The following is a 15682-nucleotide window of genomic DNA, read 5'->3' as shown; positions in this document are numbered from 1 at the left end:
CCACTCTGCTATCCGTCCTCCCGAGCCGTCAGGTCTGCAATCAGGTTGCTTGCTCAGTGGTTATGACCGATTCAGATGCCGTGGTGAATCGATAGAACCCCCGATCATGGAGGTAGAGGCAAAGGTGAACCATCCGGCGAATAGCTGACATCTGCAAGTCTGACCGTATCTAGGAACGGGAAGCGTTAGCCTCTAGGACCTACGGCAAGGATGCCTTGGATCACACTATAGCTGCCGCGGAGCTATATATGAAGGCCGCCCGGGCGGCGTCTATCCCAGGGGAGAAGAGCCGCCTTACCAAGAAATGCCACGAGGTTCTCTCGAGGGCTGAGGCCCTTAAGAAGCTGGGTCAGGACAGAAATAGTGTCGAGATCGTGGAAAAACGCCTGAAGCTGCCACGACCGACGCGCCAGGTCCCAGCAAGTGAACAGGCCATCTTGCTTCGTAGTTCCCGCTTGCATGGGAACATCTTTCCGCCTTGGGAGTCGGATCCCGACCCCAACGAATTCAGCGACGAGCTTTTCGGCGACCCCTCGGAGTTCTCCCTTTCCGAACGCCAAAAGGCCGTCTTCGCAGGCTGGAAGAGGCCGCTGGATATCGTAGGCTCAGGCGCCCAACCAGATCCCAACAGCCAGGACGATGGCTTCCTTATGGAGGCCAAACTCGACTACGACTTAGTTCAGGACGTAACAACAGACTGTTCGGTCGTTGCGAGCCTCTGTGCTAGCATGAGACACCTCCGCCCGGGCCCTACGTCCATCTTACCCACCATAATGTTCCCTTGCGATTTACAGAGTGGGCAGCCGAACATCTCTCGTAGTGGGAAGTACGTGTTTCGCATGTTCTTCAACGGCTGCTTTCGAAAAGTAGTTATCGATGACCGGCTCCCTTCCTCCTCCAACGACCGCACTCTCTACGTCGTGGATCGTCAGAATCCGGGCCTCGTCTGGCCCGCCCTGATGGAGAAAGCCTACCTCAAGGTTCGGGGCGGCTACGATTTCCCTGGAAGTAACTCCGGCACCGACTTGTGTGCGCTCACAGGTTGGATACCGCAGCAACTGTTCCTGCAAAGTGACGAAATTGACTGGGACCGAACATGGAAACGTGTTAAGAAGGCCTACGATTACGGCGACGTAGTAATCACGTTGGGAACTGGCCGGCTCTCACCTGATGAGGAGGAGACTCTGGGCCTGGCCGGCGAACACGACTATGCAGTGCTCGATATGGCCGAAACTCAAGGGAACAGAAAAATGCTGGTCAAAAATCCGTGGTGCGACGGCCTCGTCTGGAAAGGGGTAGGCTCGTCTGAAGCAGCGTCGCAGGCGACGGCAGATGGCCATCCTGTCAAGTTGAAGCCTGGTTCGTTCTGGATTAGCTTTGACGACGTGACACAGAACTTCGAGTCGCTGTATCTGAACTGGAACCCGAGCCTCTTCACCGAGCGCCAGGACCACCACTTTACGTGGAAACCCCCGCAGGCAATCATCGCCGGCTCGTTCGTGCACAACCCGCAATACTCGATGGAGGCCGCGGCAGACGGCAGCACGTGGATTCTGCTGAGCCGTCACTTCCAGGATGGTGAGCTGGAAATCATGCGTAACCACCAGGTCACGACCTCGCTGGCCGCCGTCTCGAGCAAGCTCGGTTTCATGAGTGTGTACGTCTTCGCCGACGGCGGGGGCAAGCGCGTGCAGTTGAGCGACCGGCCGGTGTACCGCGGCGACTTCGTCGACTCGCCGCAGATGCTCGCGCCCTTCGAGGCGAAGAAGGGCGTCCGGTACACGGTCGTCGTCGCGGCGCAGGAGCTGCCGCTGCCGCAGTACTCCTTCACGCTGTCCTTTTTCTCGCGCGCGGCGCTCGCCGTCGCCCCGGCGCAGCCGCCCTTTCGCCACTACGCCGAGGTCCGCGGCAGCTGGACCCGGCGCACGGCCGGCGGCAACGCCGCCGCCCCGACGTACGTGCAGAACCCGCAGTTCGGCGTCACGCTGCCCCAGGCGGGGCCGCTCTCGCTGCTGCTCTCGACCGCGCGCGACGACCTGCCCGTCCACGTCGACTTGGTGTGGGCCGCGGGCCGCCGCGTCGTCGCGGTCGGGAACCGCGACCTCGTCGTGACGTCGGGCGACTACCGGCGCGGCTGCGCGCTCGCCGAGAGCGCGTCCGTGGACGCGGGCGCGTACACGGTCGTCTGCTCGACCTTCGAGCCCGGCTGCCTCGCTGACTTCGTCCTGCGCGTCGGCTCCGACTGCCCCGTCACCATCGCGCCCGTCCTCGCCGACGCCGCCGGCCGCCTGCGCACCCACCTCCCCATCCTCGCCCCCGGCGGCGCCGGCAAGGTCCGTGCCGTCGTGTCGGCCGCGCGGCTCACGCGCGCCAGCGTCGTCGTGACGCGCAGCGGCGACGGCGGCGGCAATAGCAGTAATAATAGCGCCCAGCAGCAGCAGCCTCTCAACCATCCCGGCAGCGGGAGCAGCACGCCGCGCCCGCGCCCGACGGTCCGCGTCAGCCTCGAGTACGGCACGGGCCCGGACAAGGCCGTGCTCGCGTCGACCGACGACGACGGCAACTACTACCACCAATACGACGTCGACGGCCGCGGGGCGGCGGCCCCGGGGGCGGGCCGGACGGGGACGCTGGCTCGGGCGGCGGCGGCGGCGGCGGACGTGGGGTCGGCGGCCGGGCCCGGCGAGTTCCGCGTGGTCGGCCCCGCGGGCCTGCGCACGCCCGAGTTCGACATCGACCCGCGCGCCCGCGGCGGCCGCCCGCTCTGGCTCGTCGTCGAGCAGCTCGGCCTGTACCACGGAGGCGGCGGAGGAGGCGCCGCCGACGGCCTGCTGGTCGAGATCCTGAGCGAGGGCCCCGTGCGCGCCGGCGCGTGGGAGGCGGTGGACGATTGACGGATGGCGGGATCGAGATCGGTCGGTTAACTAGTTCGCCGGTGTTGGTGGAGGTGGGTCGTAGATGCGTAGGTGATCAGGGGGGAGTAGGCCAGGGGGGTGAGGCGAGGGAAGGCGGACGGGGAAATACGATAATACTAAATCTCAAACACGCCTTGTCTCTTTACTACACAGAAGGGAACTGTATAGTCTGCGAATTGCGGCTGGCCGACAGGCCTGCCTCTTCTTTACGATAGGTCTAGGACGCGAAAAAAAAAAGGGGGGAAGGGGTATGTATAGCCATTTCTTAAGACACCAACATTGGGCCTTGCGTATATGCGATCGGTCGTCTTGAGGAGCAGACATGCCTGCCCGAGGACTTGCTGCTCCGTGCCCCCTTTTACCGCCGCTAGCGACGGAGCCGCCGGGTGGGAAGCGGATTTTTCGTTGTCGAGGGTCTTTTTTTTTTTTTTCCTCTTTCCTCCCGCAGGGTATTTTTCTAGCTACATCCCGCCTTCTCGCGCCCTATACCGATAACCCTGGTTTCTGCTTCAAGTATGAACATGAATGGACAAATAAAACAAGGTAAGTACTCTCTCTCTCTCTGTGCGATGACCAGCTAGCTGTGCCGTCCCTCTTAATATCATGAACGGTCGTTTCGTAGAAGTAACCCCTCCAGGTAGCCTCCGCTTTCGAAGAGAAGAAAAATTTCTGGGCTGGGCGTAAGCGAATGAGTATAAAAAGCAAAGGCGGCAGAAGGTTAAAAGAAATACAATCCAATAACAAAAAAAAAAACCGCTCCCCTCTGTGGTATAAGTGGTCTACGCCGAGAACGCCTACTCCTTTCCGTTGAGGTATGATCCGTGACGCGCGTCCATTTCTCTCAACCAACACAACGATCCCTACGACGGGTTGTCCGGGCTTCGGAACCGGGCCGCCCTCCAGGATATCACCTACCCCGTATGTACATGTCTAAGATTCGAATAGCAATCGTCGTAGCGCCGAACGAAGTCGCTCCTCAGGTTCTTCTCAACCTTACCGCCGAACTGCTCCGTGGGCCGATGATATCGTCATGGGCCGCCTCGACGTCTCCGCCCCCTGTTGGGCCCATCTGGGCGTTGGGAGAGCACATCGCGAAGGAGAGGATCGTCTTTATCCTTATCGACATGATGGACCCGTACGTGTCTGATCCCGGCATTAGATGCTGTCGGGCCTCATTTAGCTAGGGTCCATAAGAGAACCTTACCTCTGTAGATTGTCCGGCCTGGGGTATTTATGCTCTCGATCTGGACAGAACGGGCACACATACCCAGGCGAATCGTGAACGAGCCCGTGCCGGATCATCTCGTTCTTCCGCTTAAACCCTTTCCCGCCCTCACTTCGCGGACACCCCTTCACGGGACAGTAGTGCGGACGGGCGGAAGAATGCACGTTCAAGTGCGAGTTGAGCAAATATTGCGTCTGGAATGGAGGCGCGTTGCAGCCTTGGACCGTGCAAACGAACACGCCGACGGGGTTCGTCATGTTGTCGATGCTCATCCGATCGGTGATGGAGGTAGCGGGAGTCGACGCGTTTTCGACGGCTGGCGTGTCCGCGTTGCTACTACTACTGTAATCCAGACCGGCGCGATGATAGCCCGCGTTGCTGGCGCCCGGGTGGTAGTAGGGGCTCATACCAACCCCGTGCGGAGAAGACATGCTTTGGTGAAATCCTTCATTCGGGGAAATCGGGGGCGAGGCGTGGCTGCCGGGCATCCTGCCGATATGCGGGGGGGCCCCCGGCGGCGAGTGAGGGAACTGAGGGCCGTGGCGCAAGGCCAGCTCCTTCGGGTGGTCCCTGAACTGATCTACCAACTGGGCTCTTATGGGGGGCAGCGAGTCGTGGGACGTCGGGTCGAGGTTCGGGGACGGGGCGTGGATCGGAGGTAGTTCGCCGTGGCTGGAGGCAGTTAAGCTGGGCGGCGACCGTACGTTGTTCGGATGCATCAGAACCTGGCCCGAGGTGTAACTCGGGGGCGAGTACACCTCCGGGGTGGGCTGCGACGGATACGGGGAAATAGGCGGGGCGAGAACGGGCCGGTTCAGATCTTTCAGAGCGCCGTCGTCTCGCGCACCGTTGATCTTGAGCGCCTGCGATGGCGTCACCCTCCGCGCGTGCCCGGCAGCGTCGTCGGAATGTCGAGAAGTGTCCGGGTCAATTGTCTTCGAGGCCGCATTGACGGCGGCAAGCATGCCTACGGCGTTTGTCGCGAGAAACTGCAGGTCTGCGTTCCCCGATCCCGACGTTTCGGCGGCGCGTGTGGAGCGGCGCGGCGTAGGACCGGGGGACATCTCGTGGCTCCTGGTATCCTCCTCATGCCCGGACTCGTCGGCCGACTCCTCCGAGTCCCCTTTGCTCTGATCGTCGTCTTCGTACTGGGCAAGCGGCCGCGACCAGGCCTCGGCAACAATTTCCGGGCGCTTCCCACCGTCGAGATAGTGTATCAGAACTGCATCGCCTAGGCTGGGCCGTATCTTTTGCCGACGATTAGAAGACTTCCGATTGGAACTAGGAGGAGGACTGACTTTGGGGAGAGGTATTGCGGGTGGGGAGGGTGACGGTTCGAGCTTGGGGCGGTGAGCTTTCATCAAGGGACTGTTTTGAGGAATTACTTCATCCGGATCGTAAAAGTCGCTAGCTGGAGGGTCGTGAGCGAGGGGTGAACCGACGGTCGCAGTCATGCTTTCACTGGCTGGCATGGAGCGGCCTTTACTCACGCATTTGTCGACTCAAGTCATCATCGAGAAACGAGAAGATGTGCCAGTTGCGAGCAACCGAGAGAGCGAGAGGGAGGGAGAGGGAAGGGGGGAAGAGCGAGGGGACAGAAATGCGCCGACGTGATTTAATACGATCAAGGCTGCTCGCACGCTGTCACCCGCCTCCCAATCGTGTGCGAGCCGAGTTTCCAAATTCTGTGCGAGAGATTGCCCAAGCGCACACTGTCCGACAGACCGACTGCGAGTGGACGACCCGGTACCGACGCGAGGTGGGAGAGTGACACCACGCACTGGGCTCTGACCACAGCGAAGAGAGCCGCACACAGATTGGTGGGTACTTTGGACCCTACGGGGTGATGTACGGGACGGTCGCGCGCTATCCAGCTTGGAACCACGCAGCTCGCAGCTCCTTGGCCAGACAGAATGCGCGAGATGGCAAAGATCCGGGGGAGAAGTGCGAAGAAGACGCAAGAAGGGGGGGGAACGGAAATTCCCAGGCGGAAGGGGTCGAATTATAAAAAACCAAACTAGGCCGCGAAGAAGGATGCGGCTAATGGTCGATTCGAGGTTAGACGAGCTACGGCACGGATTGGCAGTGGATAGACGGCAAGTAAATCTTGTCTCCCTGGTAAGAGGGGAGGGGAGGGGGGGGGGGATGGGAACCCCGGAGGCTAGCTTGTATACTGGGTTTCGAAGCCGTCGCTAAGGCACCTCGTGACCGTCGAAGAGTTGGCCTTATTCCTGGGTAGCGGGCAGGTAGAGGTAGTTAGGTATCTTTGTCGGGGGTGGGAGACCGGGGAGGAGGGGGGTGTATGTATGTGCGTAGGTAGGTATGTAGGTATTGGTGTCAAGGCCTATTGGTACGGCGCGGTATTAGCAGCTCTGGTTTGATGTGGTGGTGGTGGCGGCGATGGTCGCAATAACGGCCTGTAGGGCAGGGCAGGGCAGGGCAGGGCAGGTAGGGTGCGGCGCGGTCTGGCGCAAATAAGAGGGAATGTAAGGCGGGGGGGCGAGGATTATGCTGCGGAGCCGCCTCTGTTCCTCTTTGTCCCTGGTCCCTTTCTTCCCGCGGTGTTTCCTTTTTCTTCTTCTTCTTCTTCTTCTTCTCCTCCTCCTCCTTCGTCTCTTATTCTCTCCCCGTCGCAGGATTGGGGGCTTGCTCGACGGGACACCAAGCCGTAGTAGGGGTGTGGGAGGTGGTGGTGGTGTCCTGGGGCTTGGGGCTGGTAACTCGATGGGATCCGATCAGTCGAATTCCAGATTGCGCGTGATAGGCAGGTCCGAAGATAAAACCCGCATTTAATACGACCGGGGTTATAAGCTTTCCTGCCTGGTCGGGCTTACAGGGGTCGGCTCTCCAGAGAAGAATCCTGTTAGGAGATCAATGTCAAGTCAGAACGAGAAATCTCCCTTCCGTCATGTCTGTTCTGGGACGGGGAGGCGAGGGGTAGCAGCGGCGGCGGTAACAGCAGTGGCAGCAGTGTAGTAGTTATAGCAGTGGTAGTAGCGGCAGCACTAGCAGCAGCAGCGCTAGCAGCAGCAGTAGTGCCGTAGCAGTGGTTGCTCTCGTAGTAGGAAGAGAGGTAGCATCAGAGTTAACTAGCACCAATATGTACGAGCTAATGACAACAATCGAGCACGGCGGAGGACGGGGGGGCTAGAACCAGGATATTGGGACGAGACGAAAAAAGAAGGGTTGTTTGGCCGTGGCGAGGAGGGGAGGCGGAGGACAAGGCACGTCGGAGAGGGATGGACGACAACAGATGGAGGCGGGATGTGTGTATACACATCGAACACGGACGTGCCGTGCGTGGGCAAGCGCGTACTCGTGCGTAGCGTGGCTATCGACTCGCGCGGTTATGCGTACAACTAGAGGGCATAAAGAGGTGCCCAACCCCGTAGCGGTAGGTTATGCGTGCCCTGGGTTATGCGTATATGCGCGGATTGGCGTGAGCACGCACGTACGCAGCAGCAGGTCGGGTAGGGAGGCCAGCGACAGTGCCTACCTAGAGACGTGTGCGTGTGTTTGTGGGGTGGGTATGCACATTTGTGTATACGGGCGAGAGACAGAGACAGAGAAAGAGGGAGAGCGAGAGCGAGACGAGGGGAGACGAGACATACACACCACAGAGAGAAAAGAGAGATTGGGGGGGGGGGGGGAGACAGAGTGAGTGTGTGTGTGTGTAGTGGCCGTCTGTAGCCATCGATGTCTGTCCGTCTGTCTGTACGCTTGTCTGTACGTATGTATGCATGGCACATACACACGTTATCATGCGTGGTAGCAGGCCATTTCAGGGATTCGCTCGCTCTCTCTGCGCGGCCCAGTCGAGGCATCAAGTCTGGGGGTGGTTCCACCGATGGCAGCGGGAGGTTGAAGGACCAAGAAGGGGGAGAGGAGGCGTGCGGCGAAGAATGCGGCTGCGAGTGGATGGTCCAGGAAAGAGATTCGGGCTAAGACGAGACGGGCTCCAGCGGTGGCTTGGTGGGGGGGGGGGCGTCCTGGCTGCATCCTACCTAACTATCTCCTACCCACTACATCATAGCATCCCTCGTGTATGTGCCGCGAGCATGTACCCAGGTATACAATGTGTGGAGGCGCGTCCACTAGGTGCGCTTCCGGGCCCACTAGGCTGGAGGTTTGAAGTTTGGGCGTGTACCCGAGGCTAGGTACGGTATATGCTGGGGGGAGGGGGGGGGGGAATGCTTGCTCCCTACATCTCTCCCTGGACTGACTTCGGCGGAGGCACCGGGGGGGCAGGCGGTAGGCCTGCACTGGATGCCGGAGGTGTGCTTCGCTGAGCGTGTATGTGTGCCTTGCACGGGATGTATCTCGGGTACAGATATGCTCTATACCTGCGCGTGTGCTAATGTATATGACGCATGCCAGGGCTGGTGGTAGATGGCGGCAGCGTTGAGAACAACGAAAGGGTATGTAGGCGGGTAGATAGGTAGGGAGGTATGAAGCGCGTGTCGTACGTACCTCTGACTTCTGGAAGCAAAGGCCCCAATGCCGGACGGTGGTGAATTAGGAAGTACACCCGTATCTGCGTCCTCTGAAAACGGGCCTCGATGATTTGCGTCTACCTTAGGTACGTGTATGAGTAGGGTTGTCTCCGGCTCGTACCCAACACCCAGAGATCTACCTTACCTAACGGATCAGATAGCGTGCGTCGTAGGCAGGCGTAACCTCTTAATGAACCCGCCCGTACTTCAGGTTCTGTATAATATATATGTGTGCGTGTGTTGTGCGTGTGTGTGTGTGTGTGTGCAAGTGAGGGCGGGTATGTATACTCTCTTTTCTTTCTGTCGAGCCCCCCCCTGGTCGGTACGTGCGTGCGGCGGGCGCGGACTGCGGTAGGCGGGTGTGGATTGTAGTGGTGGTGGATTGTTTAGCAATTGAAGCCTCATTCAGTTGCCCCCCCTCTTTTCGACAATCCCTCCACCCCCCCAGATTACGATCCTACTCTTTTCTTTTTCTTCTTCTCTTCCCCCACCGCAAGCGCGGCAACTAACCGCCCAGCAGCGGGCGCAAATGGAGGCAAATGGGTGTAATGGATGCAATGCAATTATGCACTTTGCAGCCGTCCACCAGTCCAGCACTGCGTTCCCGTTGCTGCCCTGTTTTCTCCACACGACTCGCAACTGGTCCTGCTTTTGCAAATCGCTCGCGCTCTCTGCCCTGCCCGGTTTGCGACGCTACCCCTCGTACGGATACGAACCCGTGTGTATGTATGTGTAAGACGACGCAAAACCGGCGATGAAGGATGTGTCTCCGAGCCAGAAAATCGAGCAGAGAGGACCCGTCCGCTGGGGTAGGGTATGAGTGCCCTAGGTGTGGGATGTGACGGTATGCGTATGCGTCAGATGCGATATCTCGTCCGGCTTTTTGCGGGGATAAGGATGATCGAACGGCTAACTGGGAGCTGCCACCAGTCATGCAGGAGATTGCCTAGGGGAGCGAGTGATGTCGTGGTATTGGAAGAATGCGGCGACCCTGGCGAGGTGGTCTCAAACGGTCCAATGTCGTTTATTCGGACGTCATTGAATACACGACGTCCACATGACAGTTGCTGAGCGAGGGGCCTTTTTTTTCCTCAGCGAGGCGTGATAGGGGGGTTGGTATAGGCCGGAATGTCACGTCTATAGCCGGGAGAGGGAAAATCGCAGGCGAGAGGTAGAGAGAGAGAGAGAGAGAGAGAGAGTATGTGAGTAAGTTTGGGAGAGGCAGAAAGGGACAGCTAGGGAGAGAGAGGAACAGGCGATAACCATACTACGTACGTTCTACAGGCAGCTGAGTGAGCAGTAGCCTTCTCCCCATCATAGTTGGTTACTCAGCTACACTCTTACGCTCGTCTACTCTCTCCCGGATATCTAGGACGATTCACATTTGGGGGTTGTAGTATCAGTCGTGCGGCGTTCCGCCCCTTGACTACGTCTTAACCCGCCCACGTATACATGTGCGAAAAGCGAGCGAATCCCAGTATGTTGAGAATTCCATTGGGGGTGGAGAAGGGGGGCGAGCCGCTTTACATGTGTATCCACGGCTTGCGTGGCGCAAAAAAGGGAAAAAAAGAAAGCGGCGTAACTGAATCCAGCAGGCCATATGAAATAAGTATTCAGCCCCAAATGTGCCGACGCGGTTCCCTTCAGCTTCCCGGGCCTAAGCAATCTTGGCGAATTTGCATAGATACGAGAATACTAGTAGGGGAAAAAGGGGGAGGTAGAAAGACTAAATTGAGAGGGAGAAACATCCTCACTCCGTTTCCGAGGGATCCATCAGCGATACGGGGCAGATGTTTAAAGGCCGCATATCGCCAATAACAAACAAAGCGAGAAGGTAGTTATGGCATATCGCCCGAGCCCGAGAGGAAAGAAAAATGTGGAATCCCACAGATCGGTAGCACTTCAGGGAAAGAGGAAGAAGGATAAAAGCCACTTAGGACGGACGCATGGAGGCATGGAACAAGGTCTGGCCTTTCAGGTTGTGACGTGGACTCGAAAATCTAATATCGCATGATGATGATACAGCCGCATCTGCAGCCGCTTACCGCAAACCCGACGGAGCCTGCATGGGGGGGGGGAGGGGATACCTACCTACAGAACACAGAAGGGTATATGTGTCTCGTCTCTCATGTCTCATTAGTCACCTCACGTAGCCAGGCTTCTCTCGCCTGGCCTCTCGTGCTCTCTTCTCTTCCCACGCGTCCTCTCCCCTCTTGACTCTCGACTCTGCTCTTATCCGGATTCTCGAAACTCATAACAGGAGCTGGTTAGGCACAGTTGCACCTCTCCTGCATCTCTGCCAACCAAAAGGGAGCCTGGCCCTGACAAATTCCACCGAGACCGCAAGTTTATTAAACGTCGACTCGGTCGACCATTATGCGTCACTTGTGAATCTTGGGCTGTGAACCCCCCGGTCGCTCATAGCGGAAAGAGGAAAGAGTTGACAGGGACTGGTCTTGTTCCGGTGGGGACGCTTGGGAGGCCTCTTAGAAGATTTGGACGACGTGCCCGAAAAAGTGCGTACGCGAGGGAGAAGGGAACCTCGTCATGGCCTCACCACGCCTGCCGCCTCCCCAATCTTGGTTCGCCCGCTCGCTCGCTCGGCTCGACTGGGGTCCTCTTCAACCTGCGATGCCGTGTGGGCCGCAATCCCGGGCACACATACATATTACATTGGTTAGGTGTATTGTATGTACGTATATATGTAGGTATGTATGATGGACTACACCCAACGAGCCAAGGAAAGGTCGTACCCATGGCCCATAGGACATTCGACGGTGAAAAATAGTCCGCGGCCCGTCCGGATAGGGAGGGGGCGGGATAGCCTATAAGGTGCAGAGGGGCGAGTGAGTTGATGAGATGACAAGGTTATCTACATATATTTAGAGTGTTCCCAAGAGAAGACGCGAGCGAAAGAGGGAGGGGGGGGGGGCACACACACACACAGAGCGAGAGCGAGAGGTGCTGCCTACTGCATGATGAGTGAGAAAGAGTCGGAGAGATTGATTACTTGGTGGAGAGGAGAGGGGGGGAGTTGGAGAAGGGCAGATGAGTCCACGATTTCTCCGGCTCCACGACCCCGTCCCCTCCCTCCAGTCGCCGCCTCCATATACCGCTATCCAATTAAGTAGGACTGGCTGGGAAATTTCGCGTCTTCTCGCGTCAGGTACGTACCTCAATACTGGACCCGCATATACCTCATTCGGATACCTACCACGGTATCATATGTTATGTACCTTGGGGTAGGTACGTGAAAGCGCATAAAAGCTGCCCGTATAGCAAGAAGCGCATGCAGATAGGAAGTATACAAATGCATTAGGTATCCTATATAGAGATAGGTCCTACCTGGGTATATCTAACCTGCTTGGGTACCTCCAACACCTACCTCTACCTAGAGGTAACATCTAAAGGTATTAGATTGCGGGAGGTAGGTAACCTCAGTGACCCGTAGTAGGGGAGGTACTTCTTAGAGGAGGTGCCCAGCATCCTAACGTAAGCTATCCTATCCCGCAGCGGAAAACAGGTACCTTAGGTAACCTCCTATCTCTAGCCTTAGGTACCTAACCTACTAGAAGCCAGGTACTTAGCCAAGTGCATGAACGGCTTTATATGACTGTTAATAATGAGCCCTCGTAAAGTCCCATCCTTTTTGTTTCACATTGCCTCTCTATCTGCCACATGAGGGAATTCCTGGGAATTATGAGACCCCAGATGTTCATATTCGCTGGCGAATGACAAATCGCGGCATTGACCCGTCGAGGGCGGATCGTGGATCTCGTTAGGTACGGAACGCCGACGGACGTTGGCGATGCTGGGATCTCCCGACGACCAGCCTACGTCGACGCATACATACGTCTACTCACGCACTAGCATGGGATACCGGCTTAGACTAACACATTGAGATCACGCCTCTGGAGCGGGTTGGGATGCAAATCTACCCAACTATCCCAAGTCGCCTTAGTAATTCTCCTGCAAATCTGCCGCCTCGAGTGGGAGAGTGGGATTCCTCCTGCTCCCCCTTCTCCAATGCCCGGCCGTCACATCACCCGGCCTAGGCCCGTCAGGCAAGATGATGATCGATCGCGCTCATCCTGTATGCAATGGCATCTCATGACTAGCCTGACTGGCTGGACCGGAAGCCTATCAAGCCTACGGCCTGCACTTTACCCCATCACAGAGAGAAAGAAAGAAAAGATAATTTTGCATTTGCATTTTTTCCCCGGCGTCCGCGGCAGGGCAGTCCATCCCATCCACTCCTTCATTATCATGTTGATCCATTGGGATACAGCCGATTGCGCTACGAGCGCATCCCCCTTACGAATGGGGAGAAAAAAAAGACACCGGCATCCCATACTTCCCTTCCCGGGGCAGACCTACGTAGGTATCATCGTCTTTCTCCGTTAGGTTGAACGAGCACTTCTTCTGGGCTGTAAACCAGAGGTCACGGACAAGCAACAGTTCCCAGCTTATTCCTGCCTAATCTGCCAAGTAAAACGAACTCGACGTATATATGCGATACGAGAGGGATAGGGAGGGCGACACGCAGAGAGACGGAGAGACTAGGAGAGAGGAACTAAGGGGCCGAGAGAGACCGAGACCGAGGAAGACCGAGAGAGAGAGAGAGCGAGAGAGAGAGAGAGAGAGTGTGTGTGTGTGTGTGTGATGTGAGTGCACATACCTTCGTCTCTGTACACGCAACCAGGGAGGCGGTGTCCGGCTTGTCGGTGCGGCTCAGCACACCAAGAGGATGCAGTGTAAGCCTTTACGATCTTCACGATTGGTCCCCTCGCATCATGTTTCTGAAAACAAACGACCAGCGTCGCCTCGGCTACCTGAGATCGCTCCCGAGTCCCCTGCCGTCATGATTCATGTGCGTTTGTATTACAGCACTAACATACCAACATACCACCACCACCATCGTCATCATCACCATCATCACCACTATCACCACCACTAGGTACTACTATCGTTGTGACTGGTAAGTTACTGCTGCTAGTTACGCCTACCAGCTGTCATCACCAGCATCCCCTAATCTTACTCCCTTAGTTCCCGTCGATGCCCCCGGACGTTGGGAGCGCCCATCTTACACGTGGGGGGTTGCCCGGCTTCAGATTGCTGGCAGCTTTCTTTCATTGAGCCGCTTCGGGTGACCTGCATCCAGGGGGGGGCCACATTCTTCTGAGCCTCCTACGAGCCGCACTTTACTAGCACACGTCCAATGAGGTTGGGGACAGAAGGGTTGCACCAACAGACGACGTGCAACGTCGAGCCTAACCCTCTAGCCGGTGGCGTAGTGACCTACGTTAACAAGCCGATAAATACCCTGTCTTCGCTTGCCTATCCCTCGAGAATAGACAAACCACCTGACAAATGGCGCGGGCCTAGCGAGGCTCGCCTTCGACAGCCGCGATTTGCCCCCCCCCCCCCCCCGCCCCGGGAGGAGAAGAGACAGAGAGACCCTGGTTTCGTGGCAGCCCTTGGTGGGGGGGGGGGGGATCTAGAACTGGTATCTAGAACCGGGGCAGACGAGGGCAGCAGCTCCATCCTTTTTCTGATGCCTATGGCCAAGGTAACCTCGGTAACCTAGACAGAAAAGGGAGCGGGAGCGGGAGGGGGGTGGAATCGGCCTCTGTCGACGATCTCCTATCACCTATCCCATCGGGAAAGGCGCGACTGTGATAGATTACACCGTCTTTTACACGTGGAGGCCGATTGCTTGCAGCATTCCATCCCCCTCCCCAGTATCGCACCACCAAAGAGATGACAACACATTTCTCTCCCCTCTCCCTCTGTCTCTCCCTCGACCTCTCCCTCGACCTCTCGTACGCAACGAAATTCGTCCTTGTGGCTCTCTCCCCAGGCTAGGCTCTGCGCCCTCCCCGGCTGGCCGCTCGGCTGTGATGTTATATCTATATCATCACGCCGCATATGCTATGCCTACGTGCGTGCGTAGGCCGGAGTGAGTGAGCGGCCAGCCCCCGGGTTGCGCGCGTGCCGGCGTGCTGCTCCTCATGTGCCCTGATCGCCGTAGGCAGGTCGGCCTCGCTCTAGATAGGCGACGCCGCGCCTGAGCGTACATGGAATACACAGCTTCCTAACACCGTCACCTACGCATACAGGCACAGATGATGACGGCGCAGCGGCCGCAACGTATCGGAATTGACCCCCCCCCGGCTACCCCTCTGCTTGCGATCGCTTAGACCTACTCCCGTCCTCGCGGGCGGTAGCAAAGTGCAAAGATGTGGGTTGAGATACGACAGCAGATCGGGACAGGCTAGACTCCTTGCTTGCATCGTTTTTCTTTTGTCGGGATCTCCTTCTACGCCTGCGTGAGACTAAGCAACGTCAGCGGCAATAAGAGTCAGGCTGCCCGACTGACCCAATCTGCATAACCTACGTATACGATAAGGTCCAAAGCGGTGTCAGCCAAGCTATGTGTTAACAGGTGAAGAGCCCGCCGCCCAGGTCCGTATGCGACATCTCAGGTAGCCACCGGCCCGGGTGGCATCCATTCCAGGGCCCAATATAATGTAGATAGCGCCTGCGAGAGGTGATCCCACCAAGGGGCTCAGGACAGGGCCTCCCGACGACGAATTGTAACGTATCCGCCTGACGGAAATGCATCCTTCACATACCGCCTGTGGGCTCACGCGCACACGTCTACACACATGCATGTATTCTATATACCTATTATATATGAAATATGTAGGTACGTGTGAACGATGAGGAGATCGAGGAGCTCGAGGAGATCGACCGAGCACCTAGGTACTACGCTGGGCTTGTTGAACTCGCTTTTCTCGCGGGGACCTCGCTGTATTAACTTGCCGGCGTAAGCGCAAACGTACACACAAGTTGGCGGATGGGAAGGATGGATGCCCCTTACACACGAGAAAGAAGGAAAGCAAAGGAAGGGGAAGGGGAAGGGCGGTATTCGGCATTCTCCCACGTACAGCCTGCATCGCTATCCACCCCTTGCGCTACTTCACCCCGAGCCAGAAGACACAGTTAAGCTGGACATCCATCGCACATAAGCTGTGCGCCGTAGGTGC

At 57.5% G+C, this 15682-nt stretch overlaps 3 protein-coding genes across 3 annotated transcripts; 1 reads left to right on the top strand and 2 right to left on the bottom strand.

Moving 5' to 3' along the window:
• Positions 1-106: 106 nt before the first annotated feature.
• On the top strand, positions 107-2894 carry GGS23DRAFT_596966 (cysteine proteinase; the record flags this gene model as incomplete). Its single annotated transcript, XM_051518548.1, has 2 exons — positions 107-124; positions 174-2894. The coding sequence occupies 2 exons, from the start codon at positions 107-109 to the stop codon at positions 2892-2894; spliced, it is 2739 nt and encodes a 912-aa protein (XP_051371906.1).
• Positions 2895-3943: 1049 nt separating this feature from the next.
• Positions 3944-5594, bottom strand: GGS23DRAFT_605239 (uncharacterized protein; the record flags this gene model as incomplete). The annotated part of the gene is made up of 2 exons (XM_051519718.1): positions 3944-4058; positions 4120-5594. The coding sequence occupies 2 exons, from the start codon at positions 5592-5594 to the stop codon at positions 3944-3946; spliced, it is 1590 nt and encodes a 529-aa protein (XP_051371905.1).
• Positions 5595-7200: 1606 nt separating this feature from the next.
• GGS23DRAFT_57962 (uncharacterized protein) lies at positions 7201-8117 on the bottom strand. The gene has a single exon (XM_051517073.1). The coding sequence runs from the start codon at positions 7962-7964 to the stop codon at positions 7500-7502; it is 465 nt and encodes a 154-aa protein (XP_051371904.1). The 5' UTR covers positions 7965-8117; the 3' UTR covers positions 7201-7499.
• Positions 8118-15682: the final 7565 nt, after the last annotated feature.

The sequence above is a fragment of the Durotheca rogersii genome, assembly GCF_024521655.1.
Source record: "Durotheca rogersii strain YMJ 92031201 chromosome Unknown GGS23scaffold_10, whole genome shotgun sequence".
Lineage (NCBI taxonomy): Eukaryota > Fungi > Ascomycota > Sordariomycetes > Xylariales > Xylariaceae > Durotheca > Durotheca rogersii.
The sequence above is the reverse complement of the archived record's forward strand: the minus strand, read 5'-3'. Positions and strand labels throughout refer to the sequence as shown.